At 45.2% G+C, this 25672-nt stretch overlaps 1 protein-coding gene across 1 annotated transcript in view; it reads left to right on the top strand.

Annotated features, from left to right (window-relative positions):
* Nucleotides 1–11487: 11487 nt before the first annotated feature.
* LOC108641725 (breast carcinoma-amplified sequence 3-like) overlaps nt 11488–25672 on the top strand; it is a 28476-nt gene continuing 14291 nt past the window's right edge. Inside the window, exons 1-3 of the mRNA XM_029961377.1 lie at nt 11488–11622; nt 18203–18370; nt 23819–23884. Of these exons, the coding sequence (XP_029817237.1) occupies nt 18274–18370; nt 23819–23884 (163 nt within the window). The 5' untranslated portion in view covers nt 11488–11622; nt 18203–18273. The remainder of the gene's footprint in view (nt 11623–18202; nt 18371–23818; nt 23885–25672) is intronic.

The raw sequence follows: 25672 nt of genomic DNA, 5'->3' as shown, positions 1-25672 counted from the left end.
TCTCACCCCGAGGTGAGGGATGAGGAACCATGCGTGGGGTGTCCTGGCTGGAGGTTCTCCTCAGTCTGTGTCGCAACCCACTGACTGCAGCAAAAATCAAATATTTGTACTTGAAGGCAGAGCTGAGGTAATTCCCACCAGGAACATGCCATCTCTCACCAGTTGAAAAATATTCTACATTAATTGTAGTATTAGTCTGTTCAGTTCTTGACATACACTGCTGAGCAATTTTGTCTTAAACTCCCTTTTTAGCCAAGAGTGTAACCTTAAACAAGTCTGAGGTTGCACTCGAGGACTTCCCAATCAACTGAGGAATGAACTCTGAAGCAGAAGTTGTATTTAGCAAAGTGGACTTACAATTATTATTCATAAATGCACATGTTATGGCTACAGTTGTTTCACTTCTTTCTTTTACAACCCTATAAATTGTATACAGAACATAAAGGCTTTACTTCTTACATAAATGTTTTGCAGCCGCCATAAATTATCTTTCTTGCATTCATAATGAAAAAAAAAAAATCACTGTTTGATGTTTTATATCCTCTTCCCTAAAATGTAAAATATGGTAGTTGGAGCCAGATTTTATCTCATTTGAAAATAAAAGAAGGTTCATTTCCTACTAATTTTTTTCAGTCTTAGGTTTGGAGTTCCCATGAAGTGTTGCCCAATCTGCAAGGCAGCGTTACAATAAACTCTGCTTTAGCTGAGGCTCTGTGTTTGAGTTGTACCAGCACTAATAATCCTCATCGTGAAGTGGGTTATGAACACAGCCTGAATCCCTCTGATTATTTTTTTAATCCCTAATTTTGGTTATCTTTCATCTCTCTACACACCCCGATCACTGGCTGAGTATCGGATTGTCGAACTTCTCTCCGCGCCAGCCCTCGAGGACCCTGCCCCAGCCTTGCTGTCCTGGAAGCAGGCCTTGCTAAACTCCCAGCTCACTGGTTTGCAAAGCAAACTTCAGCCTTGTACTATTTACCTTGGCAAGTGCCCGACCAGATTGATGATCTGTAAAGTGGATTTGTTATTTGGCTGTTTGCTTTGGCAGCTCTTGAAAGCAGTTTGCTGATTACAGTCCCAGATGTCATTGCATACATTACTGTTCACTATAAGTTCCTTTTAAAGTTTTAATTTCAGCCACAAATACTATTAAGCTTTTTGCACCTTTCTGTCTTTAACTTGTGGATATTAAATATCAAGAGCAGACAGCCTTGATTTCCTTAAGTTTTCCTCTCATTGTCTTTGTTGGCCTCCTCCAGGCATGTCTGTGATGCCAGGAGGAGGGATGGTTCTTCCCCCCGGCTCGGTGCTGTGCCCAGCTGTGCCACAGGCAGTTGCAAGTTGGTCACATGCACAGTTTCCTAACTGTAGATAACCTGGAAAATGGCCATTTTTATAAATTATCAGCTTTAACATGACCAAACACTTGGGTCAGTGGGGTGGAGATCAGGAGCGATGGTCACTAAAATCGCCCCATGCCCCATTTGTGTGAGGGTTGGCACAAACAGAGTGTGGTTTCCCTGGTTGTATCCATCTCCTCTAACTATTATCTTGACTTTTAAAGGCTCTCAAACCCGATAAGCAATTTGGCAAATCAATAGGCTCAAAATCAATTTGTTTCTGACGTGGGGTAATCCTGAGTTTGGCTCTGGTGCCAGCAGGGCTCTGCTCCAGCGTGCTCCACACTCCCAGCCCTGTGCATGCGACCGTCGGGATTAGGGTTGAGGAATACTGGGATATTTTATTTCAAAGTGCATTTGCCCTTCTAAAGTCCAATAAGAGGCACATGAGAAGCTCAGCTGGGTGTTTGCTGCTCCCCTGCTGCAAGTGCTGCAGGGCTGTCCAGGAGCAAAACCTGGCACAGCCCGGCGTGGGCAAACGATGCTGGTCCTGGCCTCGAGCAGTTAAACCAGCCTTTGTGGCCAGGAGCTTTTTTTTTTTTTAATTTTCAGTGGGGGCACTTTCAGCTTTGAAATATTTCAGTTGAAGAAGTTAATTCACTTTAAGTAAGTTTACTTTTCGAGGGGAGGATATCATTGTAGTATTTTTGGCCACTGCTTGAAAATTCCTCTAACCCTTTACTATAATAAGCAAATTGAGCAGATTAAAGACACATTACGCTGCCAAATGGTTTTTCTGCGCAGGGCGACATATATTTTTTTTCTGTGGAAAAGGTTGTGGGGGTTTTTGTGAGCTGCTATGCTTTTTTTAGCACTTCCTGTTTTATTGTGTTTGAAGTGTCTTTGTGGTGACCTGTTGGGGTAAGATTCTTCCATATGGAAGTGTTTCTTCAACTTTTAATCATTTTGTTTAAAAAAAAAAAAGGGTTTTAAATCCGATTTGCAGATGTCTCTGGTTTTGTTCGCTGAGAGCTAGTCCAGCTCACTGCAGTGCTGTAGAAATGATGGATTGTTCATACACAACGTGACAGTGACATCCACACAGTTGCACTCTCAGATAACTTCTTTGAAAGCTGTTTAAAATACCTGTAAAAAAAAAGCATTTGTTTGGGTTTTAATGTATTTTTCTCTTTGAAAATTATATTCCTTCAAAGATTTGGGGTGAAACCCAGCCTTCACTGAGTGCCTTGGCAAAACTCCTGTTGGTTTTGGTGGAACTGGGGTTTCACCAGTAGACCATGAGTTCCCATAGGCATCTCTGAAGTGAAGTAGCATCAGGACAACAAGCAGGTTTGTGTCTGTTCCTGGATGAAATCTTGCTGGGGTTTTACACAGGGTCAAAAAAAGTTGCATGTTTGTTTTTCAGCTCTATGAGACACAGTCCTTCATTAATATACAACAGAATGTAGATCATATTGGACTCGCCGGGCCATAACTGAGACCAGAACTTGGACCACTGGAGCTGTGTTGTAGCTGCATCCTGTTTCCTATTAGTGCTGACACTAACATCTGAATTTCAGATTTCATCTTGTTTAGGTTTAACTGCTCAATCAGTGCTTACAACAGGCATCTCAGGACCTCTCTGTGGCTGCCTGGCTTGCAGGGGGTGCGAGGGCAGCGCTCGGCACCGGCGCGAGCTTCGGAGCTGGTGGGGCACAGTGTGTCCATCAGCCACCTCCAGGCTCTCCCTGTGCATCACATCCCCGACATTTTAACCGTAAGAAAACTGGCTTTGACAGTGTTTTTGAGCCCACATGTGAATACCACATGTTGAGGTCTCATGTCTGCAGTTTCACTCCTAATTAAGTGTAGATGTAAGTACTGGGTATCGTATAAGGTCTTTGGCTCTCTGCAATTCACCACAAGCATCTAATTCCCACTTCCTTTGTCTTGGACCTATTATTTATACGAGGAGGGTACGTGGACTCAGTGGTTACGAGTCTGTTGGATTATTATGTTTCTGTAGCTGTCATCCTGTCAAGGGTCCTGCAGAAATTTGCACTAAGGGCTCTTGGTAGTTTATTGGGAGTAAAATCCCCTCCTGTGCCAAAGGCTGGCCCTAGGTCTGTGCACCACTTAAGTCTTGCTAAGCCCTGAAAATGGGTCTTAAATCTTATATTGGCCTTCTCAGTGCGGAGGTGAACTGCATTCTGTATGAACAGTGAGATTGCCAGTTCAGCTGAGGCTGTTTGTCTCCACTTCTGTGAGAATTAGGAAATTAGGATGGGGTCTCTAAACCTGCCTGAACCTTTTGATGCTCAGCCCACAGAAGCCAAAGCCTTGCAGCTCTCTGACCTAACAACAGTATGGTCTGGAAAAAGACAGCTTTTTGATGTAGATGGGCACTGAACTCATCTGGTTTGGATTTTCGAGGTGTTCCAGAGTCATATTGTTACTACAGGGGGTCTTCTGTGAGCAGCAATATGCAGTGACTAGCTACTGAAACCTCAGAGCATTCCCAGATACTTATTTCTTGAAAACTGAAATCAAGTGGCTCTGTTGTCTCATGTCTATTAGACAGATGGAGAAACTGAGGTGTAAGATGGACTGGGCTGGTCACAAGAGTATCAACAAAACTCAGATGTAAAGCTGGAGAGTTATTTTTCTACCTCCATTTGCTCTGGTTTTCACAGTACTCAGAGTGTGTTGGAAACATTTCCAGTAAGAAAATCCTTGCAACCTTACTTTCATTTACCCAAAGAAGATCATACTGATGAAACCTTTCCAGGGATGCTTTCCCTTCTCCCAGCTGATGACCTGACATGTCCAGATGTGGGCGTGGGTTTGGGTGTTTGGGTCTGACTTTCAAAGTTGACATGGAAAAGATGGAATTATGCACATAAAGGTCATTATCATCTCCAGACCATCTTCCCACTGCACCCTGGCAGGGCTGCAGGGGCTCTGGGGACAAGGTGCCTTCAGCTCAATGGCAACTCTCCAGTTTAAACATTTCACCAAAACACCTCCAACATATCCCACTTCCTCAGTAGTTTCCAAACGTTGCCCAACTAGATGAAAATTAGCCAGTCTTGCTTTGTAGAGCTACAAAGGTCAAATGTCTTGGAGAGACAAGGTGCTAAGATGCTAATTCTCTCCTTGGAATGAGAAGGCAGTTCTCTGCTCGGTTAAGCAGAAAATGCAGGTGATCTTAAACATCTCAATTTTTGCCTCCTGTTTTGAATGCAATTAAACTCTGCTGTGATTTCAGGAAGGATAACCAGCTTCCAGTGCAGTCCCAAATCCCATGCTAAGACCAGATATGAGGCAAACAGCCTGAGGAGGCTGCAAGTGTCCTGGGCTGGTCCCTGCCCTCTCAGTCCCCAGCGCGGGACACACAGGAAGCTCGCCCTGAACTTCTGTTCTCACACTTCTCCTCTTGGAATCTTGTTTTCCACTTTTTGGAGATTTGTGAAACACATGCTTTGGAGGGTTCCCAATTTTTTTTTTTTTCCACAGCGAGAAGAGAATTGCTCTGTGCGTTGTAAAAGCCCTCACGAAAAAAGCACACTCCTTTCTAACGGACCTGCCTGGAGCGGCTCAACAATTCCCATTTCTCATCACTTCACAGCGCATTTTATAGGGTATAAAAATGGTGTTATGATCCGTGTTCCCAAACCTTGCCTCAGCTAGCAAGAACATCAATAAACATGGCTTGATAGACACCAGAGCTGCCCCGCCGCTCCCCCGGCGCTTTGAACGTGCCCTGACGTACCTTTGGAATCTATTCCCCATTTAGGAAACTCCTCGTGCCTCTGTTGAACCTTTAGCACATCAAAGGTAATAACAGTGCTTAGGAGAAGTGACTTCTCCCAGGATACATTCCCAATCTGGCCACTTAGAAATATTCTCTTTCCTTCATCTCGTGTCCCGCTTCCTGTTTTTTCTCATTCCTTGATTTAAATTAATCTGCAGACTGGGAGGTCAGTGTTACCTGGACCTGGCAAAAGATTGTGCTTCATTTCTCCCCCTTTCCTTTTCCTCCCCTCTCTATAAAATTATTACTGTTATTTCTTCAGTTCACAACTGGGATGATGGGTTGATGTTTGAACAGTTACATGCTCCGTTCCAGGAAATTCTGTCTTTGTTCCAAGGCTTCCAGCGCAGAGGCTCCTTTCACCTTGATCTTTCAGCACAGCACTAAAACATTTGGCAGGTTTCTTGTCACATTTTTTGCTGCTATCCAAGGCTTTTGAGAGATTCCCCTTGGACAGCTTCCACCTTTGAGCTTGCCCACTGGAGGAAAAACTTCCCCTTGAATTTACACAGCCACATCATCACGCGTGGTGCATCCCTCTCACATCTTCATTACCTTCCTCACCTCCTCTCTGGTTTGAAAGTTTTTCCTCCTGATGCTTTGAGCTGATGGGAAGGTGGAGCTGGAGCAGAAGTTGATCCAATGGGCTTGTAGATCCTCACTGTGCTCACCAAAGGGAGGTGGCTCAGCAGGCTGCAGAAAGCAGTTCCCTCTGCAAAACATCAGCAGTTTCACTCGTAGTTTTAGTCTGGAAAAGGTGTAGGATCAGCTTCTACCTGAGTTATAGGAGTCTCCCTAATAATCAGCTTTCTTTTCCATATTAAATTCCCCAGAAACTTGTGATTAGCCCCACTTCTGAGAGTTCACCGCGGCTTAATTCTACTGTAAAACTGTCAGCAGTGATTTTCTTGTTTAAAGACAGGTTTTGGTTCTTGTACAGAACTGCTTCTTGCTAAATTCCTTTTCAACCAAACACTCTTGTCATTTCTCAGCCATTAAGGACAATAAACTCCATCTTTGGATTTTTACATGCTGGACTTAGTTTATAATGATAGATACTTGTTTATAACGCACTGAAGATTTTTGTTAGCTCTCTGGCATAAAAATTGGAATCTTCTCTTTTGATTCGTAGTTATTAGGAGCAGGTTTATCCTTTCAAATACGTACAAGCCATGACTCAAGTGGAATATTTATTGTCCACAAGAATGGGAGACTGCAGCTCTCAGAATCCATCTTGCCTTGGCAAGCAGCATCGTTATGACCATCAAACTATTCACATGAGCTGAAGCTGATTTCACAGGAGGAGTTGGGTGTTTGCAACCCAGAAGGTCACAGCACCTGATTTTCAGTGCTTTGGTCCCTGTGGAGAGACCTGGGGTTTCTCTCCTATGTGTAACTGGGCAGCTCCAGGTGTGGAGGATCCCACTTTTCCTGGGGTCCTTAAGCCTCTTGGTGCTATAAAATGTGTTTTGAGGGTGCAGTAAAGCTGAATCAGGCAGCGAGAAACACCCACTTGAACCATCCTGGAAGTCCTGGGGAGGGGCCACAGTGCTGGGAAAACTGGGGCAGTTCTTCACAGATCCAGGGAAATCTGTCAGACAGAGCCTGTTGGGTCAGATAGGGATTTGGGGCATCATGATTTGGACTTCCAGACACCCAAGTGTCTTCTCTGTACAGGGTGACTCCTTGTGGAATGGTGCATCCCAAATGACATTGGGGGTTATATTGCATCATAAATCAGTGAAAAGTATGTCCTTGCTATCACTGCTCCAAAATAGGGTTTACTGAAGAAATAAAGAAGAAAATTGACTGTAAAAACCCAGTTCTTGTGCTTCCAGCTTAGAGCACACCATGTTTCATGAGTTAACAGCACAGCGTGATTTATCAGACACTCCTCTTAACTGTGATTTATTTTGCATTTGCTTGGCTTGGTGCACCCACTTTTTTCCTATTCTTGTAGGAAGTAAGGAAGAAAAGTAAGAAAAAAAATCCATTTTAATTTGTCCCCATAAGGATGATGCCCTACAGGCACACCCTTCTGGTCACCTGTAGTGACTCCTGCAGCAGGAGGTCAGAGTGCTGCTGTCAAGTGAAAAAACGGTGCTGTTACTCAAGGCAGTCAAAGTCCTTGTGTGACTCTGGTTTTTTTTAAGTAGTTCTTGCTTATTCCTGAAAGCTTTGCTGTTGGCCATGAAGGGCGAGCCACCGCTGCCTGATTCCTGTTTGCTCTTGGAGTTGTTCCTGCAAGTCTCCGAGTGCCAACGTGGAGCTTTGTGGAAGGGTAAATCTGCTGCCCTTTGAGTGCAGTCTGTGCTGGGGATGAGAGGGAGATGAGTTAAATGACCGAAAGCCTTAGGCTGGGACATGCCAGCTGCAATCATTTTTTCACTCCATCATCTCACCTTGCAACGTCGCTCTGCCTTATCCAGCCACCAGATGCCTGATGGATAACACAAGTGACAAGGGCAAAACCTCCTCGATGGATGCGGAGGAAAACTTCAGACAGCGAGGACAGGGCTGCTGGCTCCTGACCAGCTGGGTCCTGCCTGGCTGGAGTGAAATCCCTGCCTTGGATGGGGTTTGGGAGGAGATCAGACCTTGGTGCTGTGAGTCCCCGAGTGCTCTGGCCCCGCTCCAGCAGCACACTTAAGCACACACTTAACTTTCAGCATATATATACCCCCATTGAAGTCACTGTGGCTCTTTGCATGTCTAAAAGTAAGTATATGCTTAAGCTGGCTCAGGACCAGAGATTTCAGTGCTTTGTAGGTCCAGTCCTTTGCTGGAGCTCAGATAACTCGCTCGTGCAACTTGGCACGTGCTTTTAATGAATTCAGGATCGGGCCAAAAGAATTTATCTTCCCGGACTTGGAAGGCTCACAAGGAAACAAGTTTAAGGTTTTGTTGAATTTTTTATTATTTTCTAAACATAAAATTTCACGTTTCTCTGTAGCCCCTAAAGAAACACATTTTCCTGGTGTTCTTGGAGGGACCCAGAGGCTTGGAGTGAGCAGTTTCCAAAAGGCCCAGAGCTGATGGAGTAGTACCTGGGATGTGCAGCCTGCCCAGGGCAGAATGTGGTGGATCTGGAAGTCCTGTCCATGTTTTCATACTTTGTAGGAAGATGTGGCATTGCACTGGGTTGTCCTCAGGCAGAAGATTTCATTCTGGGCAACCCTGGCTTGGGTGAGCTGGTTAAACCTTGATGTTCCAGCTGTTCCCTGGTGTGAGCAATAAGACTCTGTCAACACTGAAAATTTGGTTTGCCTCAGCAGGGAGTTTGGTCCTTTAGGTGTGTTTTGCAGTCTTTCCTCCATTCCCTGACCTTGGTCACTCAGAAGTTGCTGAGTTTCCAAACCAGTTCCTGATGTTGCTGGTGCTGTATCCTCACAGCAGCTGCTCAGCTACCCCAGACACAGACATTTCCATCACCCTGGTTTAATACCTGAATTCATCTTGTGCTGGTTGTGAAATATGTTAAAATTGTGAGTCCAGCAGGCTCTGCAGTGGATATAACCCTAATAAGTTGAATGGTAACAAGCGTCAGAAGGTTCATCATTAGGAAGAAATCCTAATGGGAGGGTGGGGAGGCCCTGACACAGGTTGCCCAGAGAAACTGTAGCTGCCCCATCCCTGGAAGTGTCCAAGGCCAGGTTGGACAGGGCTTGGAGCAACCTGGGATAGTGGAAGGTGTCCCTGCCCATGGCAGGGGGTGGAACAAGGTGGTCTGTAAGGTCCTTTCCAACCCAAACCCTTCCATAATTCTGTGCCTTGTGCTGCAGGCGATGGCAGGGGCTGGGTGTGACCATCCACGGGCTGGGCAGAGAGACCAGCAGGAAAAGTCACCCTGTGAGCTCTTCCCAAACACCCAGCGAGTGCCTGGTGTTTGCAAATGAGATTTATTTATCCCATGTACAAGTAGTTATTAGACAGTAGCTTGGAACTGGCGCTTACATTATCTCATAGTGAGGTAAGATAAATAAATTACAAGTTGGAGGCCCCGAGCTGGATTAGTGATGCACCTTAGGAAAATATTTTGGTTTCTGTTTATATGTCAGCTGGGTTGTGAAATGTTTCATCTGGGAAAGGTGATATGAGACCAGAGGAACTTTTGCTGTTATAATGCAAAAAATATTTCAGTTTCTCTCTTACCAAGTTGTCAGTGATGTAAAGGAAATTTCGTGTTTCCGGAGCATCAATGCTCAGCTGCTTCCCCACAGATGCTCTGCTGTGAGCCTCTCTTGGCTGACAACAAGCTGTCCATTATCTCCCCTTGTTCGTGAACATTTTTCTGGCTGCAAATTACTTATGAAGAAGAAATTACCCCCCCCTCTTCCTTTGCAGCAGGTTTAAAATCCAGTATCCCCAGCATTCAGCTGCAGATGAACTGTACCCACAATGAACTTGGCCTTTCCAAGCATTACACTCTCTGTTTCTATTACACAAGAAAGAGTCTCCTATTACAATTTGAGTGATATATTAGTACATAGCACGGTTCCAATGTTTTTTCAACACTTAAGATTTTTTTTTTTTTTTAATTCAAACGAAACAATCAGAATTAAATTCCTTGGCTCGGGCAGTTACCACTAACTCCCAAGCAATATGACAAATCCACGCTTGTGTCTCAAAGTGTAACATAAGATCTCAGTTATCCCGAAAACCCCGATGAGTTGTCAGATCTTTCCTTACTTGTGGGTGAATATGAGCCTTTTATAATCCATTATGTGTCCTTTGTACATGTATATATATATATGTGTGTGCATTTGCACATGCCAGGAGATTGATAATAAGCAAGATAAATCTTGCTGTTTTCTTAAGGGAAGTAATGCATTATTCCAGTCCCTGCAGTGGAATTGGCATTTCTACCTCACTAAGGCAAGGTAGGCCTGCAAACCTCTTCCCAGGAGTTCAGAAATTACTTGGCATCTAAACAAATAGGCAAGTCAGGATCATTCTGTAGTGTCACAGAAATGCCAGGTGTGTCCTTCCTGCATCTTACCCAGCTCTCCCCACAGCATCCTGAAATCGCAGCTTTTCTTCAGCTGAGAAGTCAAACAAAATAAAGACTCCTCTAAAAAAGCCTCCACTGAGATTTAATGGAATTCACTGCGTGTTTAAATTTCCTAGGCATTGTTGAAAATCTCAATAATCATCTTCTTGTAAGCTTAGCTAAGTCGTAGATCTTCAGAGAGTGGGAAATTTTACTAGGAGGGAAAAAAAAAGAAAAAAACCCACGTTACTGGATTTTCTAATTTTAACCAGGGCTGAGAATTGTAAGTATGTGAATACCACAAGAAAACATTTCCAACCTTGCAAAAACTAAGAAGTGCTGAAGATCTTTTGCGAATCCTTTTTTAATGAAATTTCCAGAGCTGGAGGTTGAAAGAACATCAGGTGAAGTTTTTCTGCTGTGCAGAGTCGTACCTGGTGACTCACATCCACCCCGGCTCCTGCAGAGCCCTCTGTCCTTCAGGACACTCTGCTTTATGCCAGGATTAAATACAAAGAAATGTTAATCTCTGAGGGGGTTTGGGGCCGATTGTAGCATTCCTGATTTTTTCCAGGCTTTCTGATTCTTTAAAGCGTTAAAATATGCAGGAATCTTGCTGTTCAAGGGGACTGGGGAGGGGGAGGGAATTTCTTGGAAATTAATTTTATTACGAAGGGATATTTTGTTTTTAAAATCATAATAGCATCCACTTATACTGTAGTTTCCATCTCCTTTTTTGCTTTTAGACAGATAAATGGCATCCAGTATTGGAAAAATGTGCTCATCTGATTTTTCAGTGCGCTGTGCTCCTTAGGCTGGGGGTGAGTTGCATCTTCTCCATGGGTGCCTGCAACCCATGACAGCACCCACCTGTCCCCACCTGTGCCCCAGCCCCCACATGACTCTTCAGAGCAAGATGACAAAGTCCTGTGCTTCTGGTGCTGCAAAACCACAGGGGCATCAATTCCCCCGTCGACACCGAACGCGCATTTTTTTGCGTTTTATCTTTTAAGTCCTGCTCTGGATGGATGTCACATCCTGCCTCCTGTTTTTAAGCCATCCAGTCTCTGCCATGTCCTTTCACTAACCTCCATGCCTTGGGGAAGCCAGGAGCTCAGCAAGGGCTGGAGGAGCTCTTGGCAGTGCTCAAGGGGCTTGGGGGGGCTTCGCTCAGCGTCGCGATTGCGGGGCTCGGCGTCGTGTGGTGGCAGCTCTGGGGTGCCTGGTTTGGTGGCCAGGTGTGCTGCCAGCAGGAATCTGCACTTGGATGGCATCTAACAGAGTGGCTGGGAGCATTCAAGGCGAAGGCAGAGTTTAATAAATACACTTAATCATTTATGTTTTGACCTTAGCCCAGACTCGTCCTCAGACACAGAAAGCGGAGAGTTGGAACCGCACTCTGTCAAGGCTCCTTTGGCAAAGCAGGGCAGCCCTGCTCTGAGGAAAGGCAGATCCTTCAGAAAGGAGAGTAAAAGGTCAGCACTAATCCAAAAGGACAAGCAGTGTATGTCTGTGTGTATATTGGGTTTCACATATGAAATCCAGTCATGATAAATCTGATGGCTTTAGAAACATCTACTTTGATTAATGAAAACATAGTTCCCATAGACCACGGGTTTCATACTTCAAAGTTCCCCTGGATTTAGGACCTTAGGTTTTGCTTATTCATATAACATGCAGGAAACTATTTTTAAATGAATAAGAGAGTTTAAAAAAAGCAAAAAAAAAAAAGCAAATGTTTCAACATCGGTGGTACAGATAGGCTGGATAATAAGGAGCAAAATTAACAAACAACAGACATTTTATTATGCATTTTACAATAATGTTTACATTCTTTTCTCTATATTTGTTTTTCCTTGAAAAGATTTATGTATTTATAAAAATGTCTCGCTGCTCCAGCTCTGAAAATTGCAGCCTCGCTGGTGTTTGAAAGCCTTCAGGATGGCTGTGATCACTGGCTGTGCTCCTAATCATCCAAAATGCTCCTCCTGAGCCCCTGGTTAACCCCTTGTGCAGGAGGAGATGGAGTTTTTCGGGATGTGAGGAGGAGCAGGAGGGTGAGATGGTCCCTAAGGACCTGCTGAGCTTTCACCACGACATCACTGTGATCCTGAACGTTGCCATCATTGCCTCGGCCACTGTCCTGAGTCTGTGGCCGTGTGGGACATGGGCAGTGGTTGGGCAACTTCCTTCTGGACCATCCTTCATCCCATGGAGCTGCTGGGCACGGGAGCTCCCGAGGCAGCTCCCGGCAGCTGCGTGTTTGCTCAGAGCTCCTTTAGAAACACTGACAGAGGAATAAACAGGGGTTTTGTTTACAAGCCTGGAGTGCTGGGGAGGGACGAGGAACCTCTCGGGCTCGCTCAGCCAGGAGTTCAAAGGGATTTGGAAGAGTTGGTTGCCTGTGGGACTGGGTACCCCGGCCGAAGGCTCTGTTAATGAAGTGCACTCACAGGATACAGGGCTGGTGAGTAATGTCCTGTTTATAACAGAACTGTGAGAGGTTCTGGAAAAAAAGAAACTCTGTGGGAGGGAAGATGACAGGGAATAGAGTCACTCCGAAGGCTGAAGCTCCTGCCATCGTTTCCAAAGGCAGTAATTAGCACTTACACCTTGGTGTAGCAGTGGTTCTCTGGGATGAGCTGGAGCATTCTGTCCCACTTTGAGCTGACCACAGGGGGCTGGGACTGCAGCATGGCAGTTGTGCATGGGTGGGGATCAGCAGCACGTGCCACGTGGTCAGCAGCCAGATCTGGGGCAGGTCGGGGGGATGTTTCTTCCTCCACCCTCAAATGAGGCATTTGGGCAGATCCCCGTTGGAGCACTGAGAGCGGCCGCTTTGTGCCATTCCCCCTGGAGTCACAAAGTTATGGCACGGAAGGGAATTGGCAGGGCCTGTAGGAAAGTTCAACCCTTAATGTTTGAACGGGGTATGTTACAGATTGACTCACTGCTTTGGGCAAGGGTTTCCATGTGCTGGTCCCTCACACGCCCGTGGGGTTCCCGCTCCCGGCCAAGGTGTTTCTGGGCAGCTCCGTCCTGCCCCCACTGTGCTCACCAGCATGGCTAGTGCCAAGTGGGTTGGGACTTCCTTCAAAGCCCTCTCTTGCTTCTGAAGAGGCAGGAGAAGTGATGGGCAACCCCTCCTGTCCCTCCAAGCCCCCCTTGGTACCCCCCAGGTCCAACATCACACAGGGTCAACCCCCATCCCATTGATCAGGATGCATCTTCTATCAGTGAAAACTGGCAGGTCGTGTCCCCCCCCACCATTGACTCTGTTATTTTTGCTCACCCTGATGTTGCAATATGCGAGGTGAGGCTCAAAACTGTCAAGCTCTTTAATAGAACCATTACTGTATTTTTGGAGAACGTTCTCTGTTTGATTTACTGTTCCTTAGAAGACAGGAAATGGAGCTACTTGATTTCATATTTTAAACAAAGCCGTCCAGAGGTTTAATGAAAAAAATTTTCCCTGGCTTTCGAATTAAAGGGCTATGGTGAAAGATTTAGCTTAGCTATTTTGACTTAGAAAAATAACACACTAGAAGCATTAAAACATTTTGTAAAAATACTTTTCACTACTAAATTTTTTCAGAGGAGAAAATAAGTTTCTCTGGTTTTCTCGCTCTTGGTTGGTGGGGCTGGGAAATGAAAGGACATTTCCAAGGTTTAGGGTGAGGGTTTTTTTTTAATTACTTCTGTAGAATTTATTTTGCTTTTATATTAAAAGCCTTGAAACAATTGCAATGCTAAATCCCGTGTGTCTAAGCAAGGTAATTTGGTGTGAGTAATAACAGAAGCCTTTGCCATTAATAAAATGCGAGAAACGTTAAGCAGAAAGATGAGGACCTGATTCTGCTCCATTGGCAGTGGTGGGAGAAAAGGGAGGCAAATATCCATGGAAGGGGAGAAGTGGGAGGTTGTTTTCAGGCAAAAATTAGAGTTGTAATTGGAAAATTCTGTGTGTGGAGCAGAATTAGCTCGGAGTGTTTGGAGCAGTGTAAACTTAAACTGCAATTGCAAAACAAAGCACTTTTGACCCAGATGGTCAATCCAAGGGTCATTCTTGTTCCATTTGGGTTGATCTGGGGTTCTTTTTTGGTAGTACTGTGGGTCTGGGATGATGCTTGGACAGCATACGAAGAAGGCTGGTGGTCTTTATTCCCACCCAGTTTCATCTCCAGTAAATAAGCAGAGAAGTGAGTGTTCTGCTGGCCTGAAAACACTGTGCAATAGGATGAAATATCGACATAATTTTAAGTCAGGGGGATTTTTTTTTTCAGTGATTTAATGAGGTTTCACCAGGATTTCACTAGTAATTGCTTGACTCAAATAATACCCAATTTGCTGGTTCTTGAGTTGTTTCTAAATGAATTGCTCCTTTTAGGTGGAACCTGTTCCCCTGCCAAAGCCGTATCCGGGCGGGGGACAGAGGGAAGTCTGGGCTTCACACGTCAGGGTCTGATATTGGTGGCTGTCAGTAGGGTTTCAGCAGTCTGTCAGTGGCAGCACAAGGCAAAGCCTGCCTTCTCTCAACCCTCAGTAATCCCTGGAATCAGCAGGAGCTTTCTCAGCCCCGCTGGTTCTGCAGGCACATTCCGGCGGCGGGGTTGGGGGATTTTGGGAGCGAGGACGCTCCACTGAGGTTTATTTGTAAACTTCTCACTGGCCGGCGATGGGGAATTTGATCCGTTATCAAGTGAGATACTGGGATTGAAAAGGGGAGAGCGAGGCAGCCAGGGAGGGAGAGAGAGGGAGAGATTACAATTTAATAAATAGCAGAGATAGGGTGAGCTGCTATCAGTGTAAGTTTAATGCCATTAACCCGTGTGCCGTCAGGAACGATGCACGGAGGGCGAAGCACCCACAGGCTCCTGGGAGCAACCAGCCCACTGCCGTGTCACACACACTCCACAGAAGAATTTTCCAAGGTGTAAAAATACCCAGGACCTAATTCTGCCTTGAAAAAATCATTTTACTCTGATACATGTGCTGTCTGCTGATGCAGTGGCAGGACAGACAGGAAGGTGTATGACAGTTGGTCTTGTTTTTGCTGGAGCGGTTTTGTTTTACATCAGAGAGGGACAGAGCCAGGGATTTACAGTAGGAAAGGACCTGCCTGCTCAAGCAAGGTCCCATTTTCTACCCCCACAGCCAGAATAACCTCAGTCACACTCTGCGTGTTCAGCTTTACCCGGAACACCTTTTATCAATGTGTGCATGGAAATAAGGAGGAATTTGTGGGTGCCACTGCAGCACAGAGCAGATGCTGGTGCACAGACCTCTCCTGTTACTCACAGGCAGGGCACTCACCCACGGGGTGCAGCGGTGGCTGCTGAATCACAGCTGGATGTCTGGACATGGATGGTGTTGCCAGATGTGCACTGCTAAAGTGGAGAAGGACTGAAAAGGGAGGAAAGATAAAACTAGAGCTTCCCCAGCCTTACAGGTTGTTTTGGTTTTTTTTTTTACAAGAAAACTTTCAGTGCAGTTAATCCCTCTAACCTGCATTTGCATTAACACTTGCAACCTCACACGTTGCTGCTAAGAAGTTTTGGCAGCTCCTGGCCCTGATTGCAGAGGTAACGCTGCACTTGTCTCCTTTGCTCTCACTCAAGTATCTCAGGAGCCAGAGCCCGGCGCTCCACGAAGTTTCTCCCTGTACACATAAGCAGGCATCTTGGCAGAGCTTCAAAAGCCATTTGCCTTATTATTCATGTGTCTGCTTATAGGAGCAGAAATGCTCCCATTTCTCACTTCAGGAATAAAGGCAGACACCAGGAAAGAGGAGATTTCTCATCTCTGGCACAACCCTGCAAACCTGTGGGAGCTCATAATCCCCCCGCTGCTTCCCTGGGGTTTGGGAAGCAGGTTTAAAAGCCCCCCCAGTGGCTCTCTGGGTATGTGAACAGGCCTGTCAAAAACAGCTGAAATCCGTGGGGTCTTGGAGTATGTGCAGAGTGGGAGTCTCAGGGTTGCATGAAACTGTAGAAGGATGACTTGGGGGGAAAAAAGCTTCAAAAAAAGATCAAATTTTGCTTTTCCTCCTGCCTTTAGGAGAGCTGACATCATGAAAATGTTTCAGAGACTTAAACATCACCGGAATTACTTCGCCTCCTCGCTGCATTTTCTCAAACAAGCTTCAAGAACCCTTGCTTTAAAACAAATTAGTAGACTGGAGCAACCTTATAAATCCAAAGACCCATTAAAAGTTGAAATATTTGGCCATTCCTCCTCTTGGTTTAAACTGGGATTCATCCAGAGTTCAAGTGCATGTATCACATAAGAGCCACGGTCCCATTTTGTAGAGGTCCATTTTAGTGTTGATGGTTTTCTAGTGCCAGGAATCCACTCTGCAGCCAGGCGAGGAGATAAATCAAAGTTTGTTGCGCGCCGATGAAATTCAGGAGCCAGGAGTCACCATTGCAGCCCATATAAATCCCTGAAATGCCAGCCCCGGTGCTTTTGTCCGTGCCATTAGAGTTCAAAATTATCTGCCCCTCTTTGCTGATGTATGGATTAACTGGCTGCCCGAGTGTTTACTAACGGTTATCACCCGGTACTTTGGACGTTATCAGAGGAAGGGACGCCTGCCGCGGGGCTTGGTCTCTCACCCTTTCTATTACCACCTGTCAGTGGCAGGGGGTGTGCTGTGAAGCTGTACAGTCACAGACTACAAGTGTAGATAGTTTCTGACGGCTGATCAAAGGGGAAAACCAAAGGCCTGATAACAAGGACGTGTTTCATGTACTTTTAACTTTGAGAAACATTGGCATTTGCATTTTTTCTCCCCCCTCCCCGCCCCCCTCCCCACTAGGCTGGCAGAAACCAGGCACAATAAACGCTGCATATTCAGTTACCTAATAGTGGAGTAAATGGTATGTGCTTGAAGCAACAAAGCATAACTGTAATCTTGTTCCAAGTGGGAATGATTTAAGTAAGCCTTCGCAGAAGACTTGCTGTATAATAAAGGAGAATCATTTTAATTTGTACTTTGAAGTGATCCTGAATTCGGAATCTAATCTTTGCATTGGGCAGAACATCATACCCTGCTGTGAATGAGGTAATAACTGCAAGTCAAGGGGTTATTTGAAGTGTCTTTTGTAGGTACGTGCGCTCCGTCACAAGAACCAGCATCTTCAGTAACGTGCTGCTGGTGAAAGAGTCTCTCTTGGAGCACGTTTGACCTAAAACTTCACCGGGCAGGAACAGAGAAAACCCACAGATACTCCAGACTGAGGGAAGGGCTTGGTTTCTTCCCTCAGCAAACACACTTCAGACACAAGGCAACTCTGCCACACTGTTGCAGTTCTCTGTTTTAAGTGCAAGAAAGGGGTTTTAGCTAAAATTTCTGCCTATTGGCAAAGACAAAATGACTGTTTCCTCTGTGTGAGGTAGGAAGGGGGGAAAGGATCTCAGCAGCAGCCCAGTGAAAGACAAATCAACTTTAAAAGTAATTTCTTGTTGTCTAACATATAGTTAAAAACATATGTATGTTTTTTAACATTGCATGTCATTCATGTTTTGTTACTGTGCTGCTCTCATGACTCTCTCTCACTGCTGTGAGACTGGAATTGGGTCTGTATCTTTAATTTAACCTTTTTGCTTGGTCAAAGCTGGTCAGTACTTAGGGCTCTATCTTATCCTGCTGTGCTGGTAACACCAAGACAAATCAACTTGAAAAATAATTTCTAGATGTCTAACATATACTTAAAAGTGCATTTTTTTTAACATTACACACCATTCCCATTTGCATTATTATGCTGCTTTTGTGACTCTCGCTGGTGCGAGACCAGAAGTGGGTCTGTATTTTAATTTTATTTTAATTTCGTTTACAACTGCTTGGTCTCGGCTGGTCAGTCTTTAAGGCTCTGCTGTGCTGGTAGCACCAACACTCACAACCAAGTTACCAAAATTACCTTTTCCCGGCCTCCAGACGCGAAAAGGGGCTTCGTTCTTTCCCTCGCACGGGAGGAGGTTGGTCCCGGCGTGTCCCAAACGTGTCCCAAACGTGTCCCAAACATGTCCCAAACATGTCCTGTTTGTGTGTTGCAGGTGCCTTCGACCGGAGCGTGACCTTGCTGGAGGTGTGCGGGAGCTGGCCCGAGAACTTCGGTCTGCGCCACATGTCCTCCATGGAGCACACGGAGGAGGGCCTGCGGGAGCGCCTGGCCGACGCGATGTGCGAATCCCCCAGCAGGGACATGGTGGGATCAGGAACAGGTACAAAGAAGAGGTGTGATCAGAGATCACGTACATCTCACCCAATGGTGATTTTTGTTTTTTAATTTCTTTTTATTTATTTATTTATTTATTTTAAGTTTTGCTTTTCTTTTTCTCTGTGCGTTCTCTCTCTCTCTCTCTCTCTCTCTCTGATTAATTTTTGGGCGGGGGATATCTCAGTGTGGGCGAGGTCATTCATAGAAGGGAATTAGTGATACCTCCCATAAACACAGTCTGAGAAGCCTTAAATAACTTGAAGAAAAATACTGGCACGTGAAGCCCTTTATCATAAGGGCTCTCCTCCCTCTCCTGCCAGCACAGGAGCACCCAAGTTTCTCTGCAGATTGCTGCCCTTGCCCACCCTGCTCCAAACAATGTCATAATCACACATATCCTCATTTTGTGTCCTGAATAGAGCCGCTGGTTCTGTAATCCAAATTAATCCATCTTCATCAGTGTCCATTATATTGATAAATTATATCATCTGTTTAAGTAAATGGAATGGCACGTCAGAGATTATGCTGTCAGGAGGGGCCCCGTGGTAGGAGATGCTCAGAAATTAAAACGCAGCTATTGCGGTTTTATTGTCTCCATTAATTTTGACTTGTTCTAAAAAACACCTCTAGTAAAAACACCCAACAGTTATGGTGGCTCCTGACATCAGCTGCCAGCTCGCTTGTTGCTCTTCTGGCAGCTTGCCTGGGAAAGAAAAAGAGGAGGAACTCTGGCAGAAAGGTGTGGGAATGCCAACCCCTGGACCTTTCAGGAAGGCTGTGTAAGGCAGGAGTTGTCTCTTCCTTTTGCTTTTGCCCTCATGTGTTGCTGAGAGTCTTGTGCTGCTCTGAACTCTTCCCGCTCCTCCAGAAGGCTCAGGGTCTCTCCCACCAGGGCTCCTCCCCTGCTTTGCAGGTCGGTCACCTTTGGGCACATACAGCAGGTACAAAAACTGCATCTGCCTCCCACAGTCTGCTGGAGAAGGATTCAGAGCAGGATTTAAGCCCTTTTAACCCAACTGGTCACCTTTCCAACTGTCTCTCCTCTGATTTCCATCTTGGGAAAAATGAAGTCAAAGGATTTGGTTTAAGATTTGGTATTTGTAGCAAGGAACTTGCCATACACAGTATGGAAAATCCGCCGTAGGTATTAACAGAAAGAGTTGGTTGAAGACTAAGTGTGGGTCTCTTAGAGATCTGGTGCAAATCCTCACCAGTTTGTTGCCTTGGATGAGGCATTTCACGTGTCCATGACTCCAGAGCTCCATCACTGCAGTGAGGATAGAGCTGCCTCACGGTGCTGGTGTGGAGTTTAATCAGCTCGTGTCTGTAAAGGCCTTGGAAGGTGGAAAAAACAGGCTGTGAAAATAGAGAAAGTCACATATTTCATCACTTACTGACCCACACTGTGATCAGTGTGAACTTTGGGAGGGTATCCACTGCTGATAACGGGTCAGCACCCCTCAGGCTGTGGATGGTAGGGGAAAGGTGAGGGGAATACCTTCTCTGAAAGCTGAAGCCTTCCAGACATGCCAAGCTAAGGTGACTGACTGCCCTGGAGACTTCACAGTGTATTATATTGTAAACCAAGAGCTTTGTCAGAGGCAGAGCCCTGTATTTTCCTTCCATTTCCACCAAGCCCAGCTGATGGCAGTGAGAGCCAACTTCTCTGGCAAAGGCTGAGGCTCACAGCACTGCAGGTGTAAAGGCAGAAAGGAGCTGTTTGCAGGGATGCCATCACTGAGCTAAAATTCATCCAGAGAGATTTCTCCCTGCTTTTACTCCAGACACATAAATCTTCCTAATGAGTGCAAGGTGGGTGCCAACTCAGAGCAGCAAATGTACGTGGCAGTAATGAGTAACGTGAGCACTGACCCAGCTCACCCCATCCCACCACCCTCCTCCTGCTCTCATTAACACTCTGTGTTTTCCTGCCTGTTGTGGGATTCTCTCTACCACTAACATACTTTATTCTCAGGATCTGGGCATGTGGTGACTCAGAGCAGCAGAGAGAACCTGGTGATAAGGCGGTGAACTCCCGTGCCCTTTCCACTTCCATCCCCTGACAGCTCTTGAGCTGCTCCTCTTACCAGACAGACATAAAAAGTTCTCTCCTGCTCAGATGGTACCTGGAGAGCTGCACTTGCCGAGGGAGTCGACTGGCACTGGCTGCCAGCACCATTCCTCAGGCTGGGAGCACAGGGAAGGGCTCATCTGTCTGCTGCTTAATAAATGGGGGAAGATAAGTGTGGAGCTACATTACCCTGGCTTCAAAGAAGAGGCGTCTTTGTTGCCTCGTAACAAGTAGGAGAGTTTTCACTTTCCCCAAAGCACTTACATCGTACCCAGCCTCAGCTGAACTGGTTTAGCTTTGAAAACATGCAGTTTTCTTCCTTGGTTTCTCTGCTGCACTCACTGCAGAGAAAGGACAGCAAAGATTTCAGCAGAAAAGGACACACTGAAGGTTTGCTTGTTGGTAGTTGATTTTTATATTGGTCCTACTTCCAAAACCAGTGGTTATATTTCTGCATTGGACTCAGAATTGTGGAAGTTATAGTCTTCCTTCTAATAATCCTAAAATGGCTTATTTTAACTTGCTCATGCCTTTATGTTGTGCATGCTGCAAGCCCTGTTTGTGCTCCTTGGATTCGCTTCGGTCCTTAAACAGATTTTGCAGAGACTTAACGCAACTTGCAAAGTCTTACTCGAGCTGCAACACGAGTTAATGAACATTTCTAACTCGGAATGTTGAGATATGGAGCACATGCAGTGCACAGGTCCACTGTGTGGACAAAAAATGGGCAGTAGGGTGGACAGTGAGACTTTGTCAAGTGCTCAACTGGCCCTGACATGCACTTAATGGCAAGAGATAAATAGATTCTTTTAATGCCTTAACTGTTAGGGCATAGCTGACACGTAGATTTATTTAGTAGTCAGGGCTGATGTGCTGCAGGAGTGAGGAGGAAGCATGTGCTTGTGGTGCACAGACCTAAGTGGGGGTAGATACTCACAGGGTCTTTGATACCTGCCCCCTTGCACTGCAGAGCAGGAATGGCAACACTAACCCTGGATCCTGGCTACTGGCAGAGGCAGAAATGACCCAAAGATTGGTCATTCCAGAAACATCAAACTGGAGGATGCTAAAAACATGAGGGATAATCTGGCATTTGCAGGGAAGGGGAATTAGATGGGTCTTTCCCACCTCCAACTCCAGCTGGTTGCCAAGGGCTGTTGGACAGTGGATGGGAGAAGAACCAGGTCTGGAAAATGACCCCCCAAAAATCTCCTTTCCTCGTGACCTAAATGATAACTCCAGTCATCCAGCTAGTTGACTTGATTGGGAAACCAGCTTTTCTCCTTGTTATCCAATTATCCAGACGACCCATGTCTATCTTAAGTGGAGTCTGCTGTACATAAGCTGTCAGCCCAGATACACATTTAATTCCAAAGAGGGCGTAAATTGGCAAAGATGCAAAAAGATGTTTTTGCTGTTTCTGTCAAACTCTCACTGACAAAAAAAAAAAATTAGGTCTACTCCCAAATGTTAGTGGTCAGTGCCCTCTTTTGCTTGCAAGGCTTTGTTTTCAAGCAGCTACAATATTTACATTTGCAGTGCAGTTTCTGAGTGTGTGCTGGAACTTCACAGTGCATTCCCAAAAAAAAAAAAAAAGATTTATGTGATTTATGAAACTGTGCTTTCAGGAGACAAATATCTCTGACAGCATTCCACTTCAGCTGGACATGCAGAAATTGCCAGCCCAGGCTAGAAATCTTTCCCTCCAAAAATACAATTTAGTAATCAGTAAATCCTCTGATTCACCTATTCCTTCAGCAAGTACGTTTTTCAAGCTTTCAGATGTATTTTAGTGATTTCTAGGCTTAATATTTAAAATTAGTCTATCACAGGGGACCAAACCATTACAGTCTGAGCAACGGGATAGTTTGTTTTTTTTAAATATATATTTCTTCCAGTACTCCTGCAAAACTCCAAGCCCGTGGGAAGCCCCGTGGCACAGCGGTGAGTTGCACCTCTGGCCCTCGGAGGAAACCATCTGGATTCCTTCCAAACGTCATGAGCAAACTCATAATGCGATGAAGGAAGCTCATATGTTGAAGCAAACTCTTTAACCTGATTAATGGGATGTAAGTAAGTGGAGCTAATTAGACGTGCTGTTAGGGAACAGCCCGTAGGAAACCCGGGATCGGTGTTCCGGGCAGTTGGGATCCTGGTCCTCGGCCAAAGCCGTGTGGTTACACCAGCCTGAGCCTAACTCGAGTCTGGACACCTTTGAGATTTGCAGGGGGATGATTTGGAGATCTTTCTGTGGAATCTGGGGCTTGGAGAGGTGAAGTCACACGTTTCCTGGTGTGCCTGGATGAGGTGGGAAGCGGAGGGAGGAGAGCGAGCCAGTGACTCCTGTGCAAGGAACATCCTTCCTGGGGATTTTTTCCAAAGATAACTGTGGTCACAAGGTCTGTTCAAAGATCAGCAGCCACCTGAGCATAGATGTATCTGTACATTTAATTTCAGGAATAGGATTAGCCCTTTATAGAGTAAGAGCTTCCATTGGTACCTTCCCCTCTCTCTGTCTCTCCCTCCTTTCATTCTTTCCTTCCTCTTCCTTTTAATTTACCCAAGACAGTTTTCCCCTTCTCTCTCCTCAGCTGGTCCTAATCCTAACTCAGACATGGGCTGTAGGAACACAGAGCAGTGGATTTTCCCTCTGTGGAGCATTTCTGCCAAGAGATTTCTGCACAGGTTCAGTGCAAAACCAGCTCGGGCAGCAAACCCACTGGTGGATCAAATAACATCCATGCTAAAAGCAGCCTTTGAGCTTTCAGAATATTCATCCCAGGGTCAGAGATTAAATTACCCCCTCAAATAAGTCGAAGAGCTCAGTGCAGTTCTTCCTGCAAAAGGTTTATTTGGATGGGCCTCGTTTGAAAGGAAGGAAAATTCTGGCTCTTTAGGAGCCACAACTTTGAAGTGCTGGGCAAGAGGAGCATTGGCCTTGCACACATTTTGGGACATGGAGCACTTCAGCCTGGACTTCTTGCTCTCTCCTGCCCAAGGGTGTCCCTGAGCAGTCCCATCCCACAGCCCCTCCAGGGCTAACAGGAGCATTTTTCATTTCCCTGCAATTTCCCAGGTCTCCAAATCCATCTTGCCACCGGCCCTGGGAGTTTTTAGTGGAAGTTCTTCCAGGTCACACATTATTTAAGGGGGAGGGGGATGTCAATGTTGATACCATGGATGTTTCTGGTGTGAAATTAAGTTCATTGCTGTTTGTAGAAAAATTCTAAAGGGAGCACTGAAACCACAAGACAACTCTGACTTTTCTGCCATTTGATAACAAGTTGCTTATTATCAATTGTGGTGTGGGGAGATTCCTTTTCTTTTTCTTCTTATTAAATCAAGGCATTTTTTTTAAGAAATATTTTATTTTTGATACAGACACAGCCGGTGAAGTAGCAGTAAAAAACATCACCACAAAGAGGCACATGGCTTTGAAATGTTTTGGTATGTAACACAACTGTATTGTTATCAGGTCTTAACTTTTGCACAAAGAATATTTTTTTTTCCTTGTTCTGAAAAGCAAACCCTCTCTCAGCTTTCCAAGGGCTACACGTACCTAACGTGGCCGTAGGGGGACAAACCCAAAAAAAAAATAAAAATATCAAAGTGTCTCAAGTCATTTCACAAATAACATTGTTCTGTTTCTCTCCTTAAACGAACAAGAGTTTCTTTGATTTATTTTTTTTTTTTAAGTCAAATTTAGGATTCTGCTGTTCAGAGCAGAGAGGTCACAAGGCCCTAATGTATTTAGCATTGACTGCCCTCTCTTGTAGTGCGTCTATTAGTCAGTAATTTGATTTGTACCTATTCATTTGCAGTCCCTGCAGGAGCTCTGAGCTGGCCCCAAGTATAATTGGTGCTGTCTCTATTTTTACATCATTAGATTAGCCCCGACTCCTGGCCACTTGTTGTCTGCGCTTGTCTGTCCATTTATACAACCTAATGTAACACAAAATTCATTACTGATCACATTACTTTCAACTCTGAAGCCAGCTTTGTGATAAACATTTTGTTAACCCTTTCCTGCCAGCGCACAGACCTGGGGGATAAATGCACTTTTCCCTTTGCAGAAAAATCGATATCATAATAAAACAAAGTGCAGTCACATTTCTGGATTTGTCATTCCTCCCGGAGAGAGAAATGGGGAGGAACATATAGGAGATGACTAAATGGTGTCTGCATCCAGGCATCCACACTGCTCTGGATGCAATGAGCTCAGCAGTGTCCTTTCTACTGGAATATAAAGAAGTGACACGAGATAGGGCCAGCACTCAATTTAAAACTTAATTCCTTACTCATTGTTCTGCAAGTGTTTTAGCTCTTCTGGTCAGGCTGTAATCAGGTTATGACATTATTGGAACTGGACATTTTCCTTCCAGTGCTTTGTCTCAAAGTGGTGAGCAGAGACACAGTTCCCTTTCTCCTTAGAGATTTGTTATTGTTGTTGGGGTTTGTTTTGGTTTGCTTTGGGTTGTTGTTTTTCCTCCTAATGATGAAGCAAATTAACTGCAATACTCCAGAATTTCACAGGAAAATTTAAAGCTCTGTCCTGTCTCGCTTGGCTTTGCTGACATTTGACTGTCTGTTGAGTCCCTCCTAAAGCATTAAGCTGTTTGCATCCCTGAGGCTTCTGCTGTTAATTCCAGGGGGAACAAGAGGAGAGCCACGGTAGGTATTCCCACGGGGAATTCCCAGCTCCACATGCAGCATCCTGCCCATGAGGTGATGCCTGCTAATCCAAAGAAATATATTTGGGCGCACGCAGAAGCTGTTGATTTTTTAACAAGTTTTCTAAATTCATGTTCTGTTTGCACAGCTTGGCTTGGAAATCTGTTATTTTGAGTTTTCTAAATATTTAGAAATGTTTCTCAGTGTTTATTAAATCTTCCCTTTAAAAGTCTGAGGCCTGAAGTCTGCCCCACACCGAGTGGTCCCACACTGAGCAGGGGGCAGGAGACTACAGGGTTTTTCCATCTCTAATCTCTATAATTACCTTGTCATTCCTTTTAGGATTCTTTGCATGGTATTTTTATGTAGAATACGACTTATGGCAAGCATATCTCTCTTAGTAAGTACAAGAGCCCTCGTCTCCCAGCATTTGAACCAGAACTGGTATTTTTACAGCTGTTTTGTGAGCCAAAACTTGTTGCAGCTGCTGAGGTGGTGGCAGAATAAAGACAAGACAGTTCCTGTCCCTCCTCCCGAGCCCAGCAGCCCCAGAGAGCTGTTTGG

The sequence above is a fragment of the Manacus vitellinus genome, unplaced genomic scaffold, assembly GCF_001715985.3.
Source record: "Manacus vitellinus isolate BGI_N305 unplaced genomic scaffold, ASM171598v3 scaffold_32_pilon, whole genome shotgun sequence".
Classification (NCBI taxonomy): domain Eukaryota; kingdom Metazoa; phylum Chordata; class Aves; order Passeriformes; family Pipridae; genus Manacus; species Manacus vitellinus.
This window is presented reverse-complemented; position numbering and strand designations above follow the sequence as displayed.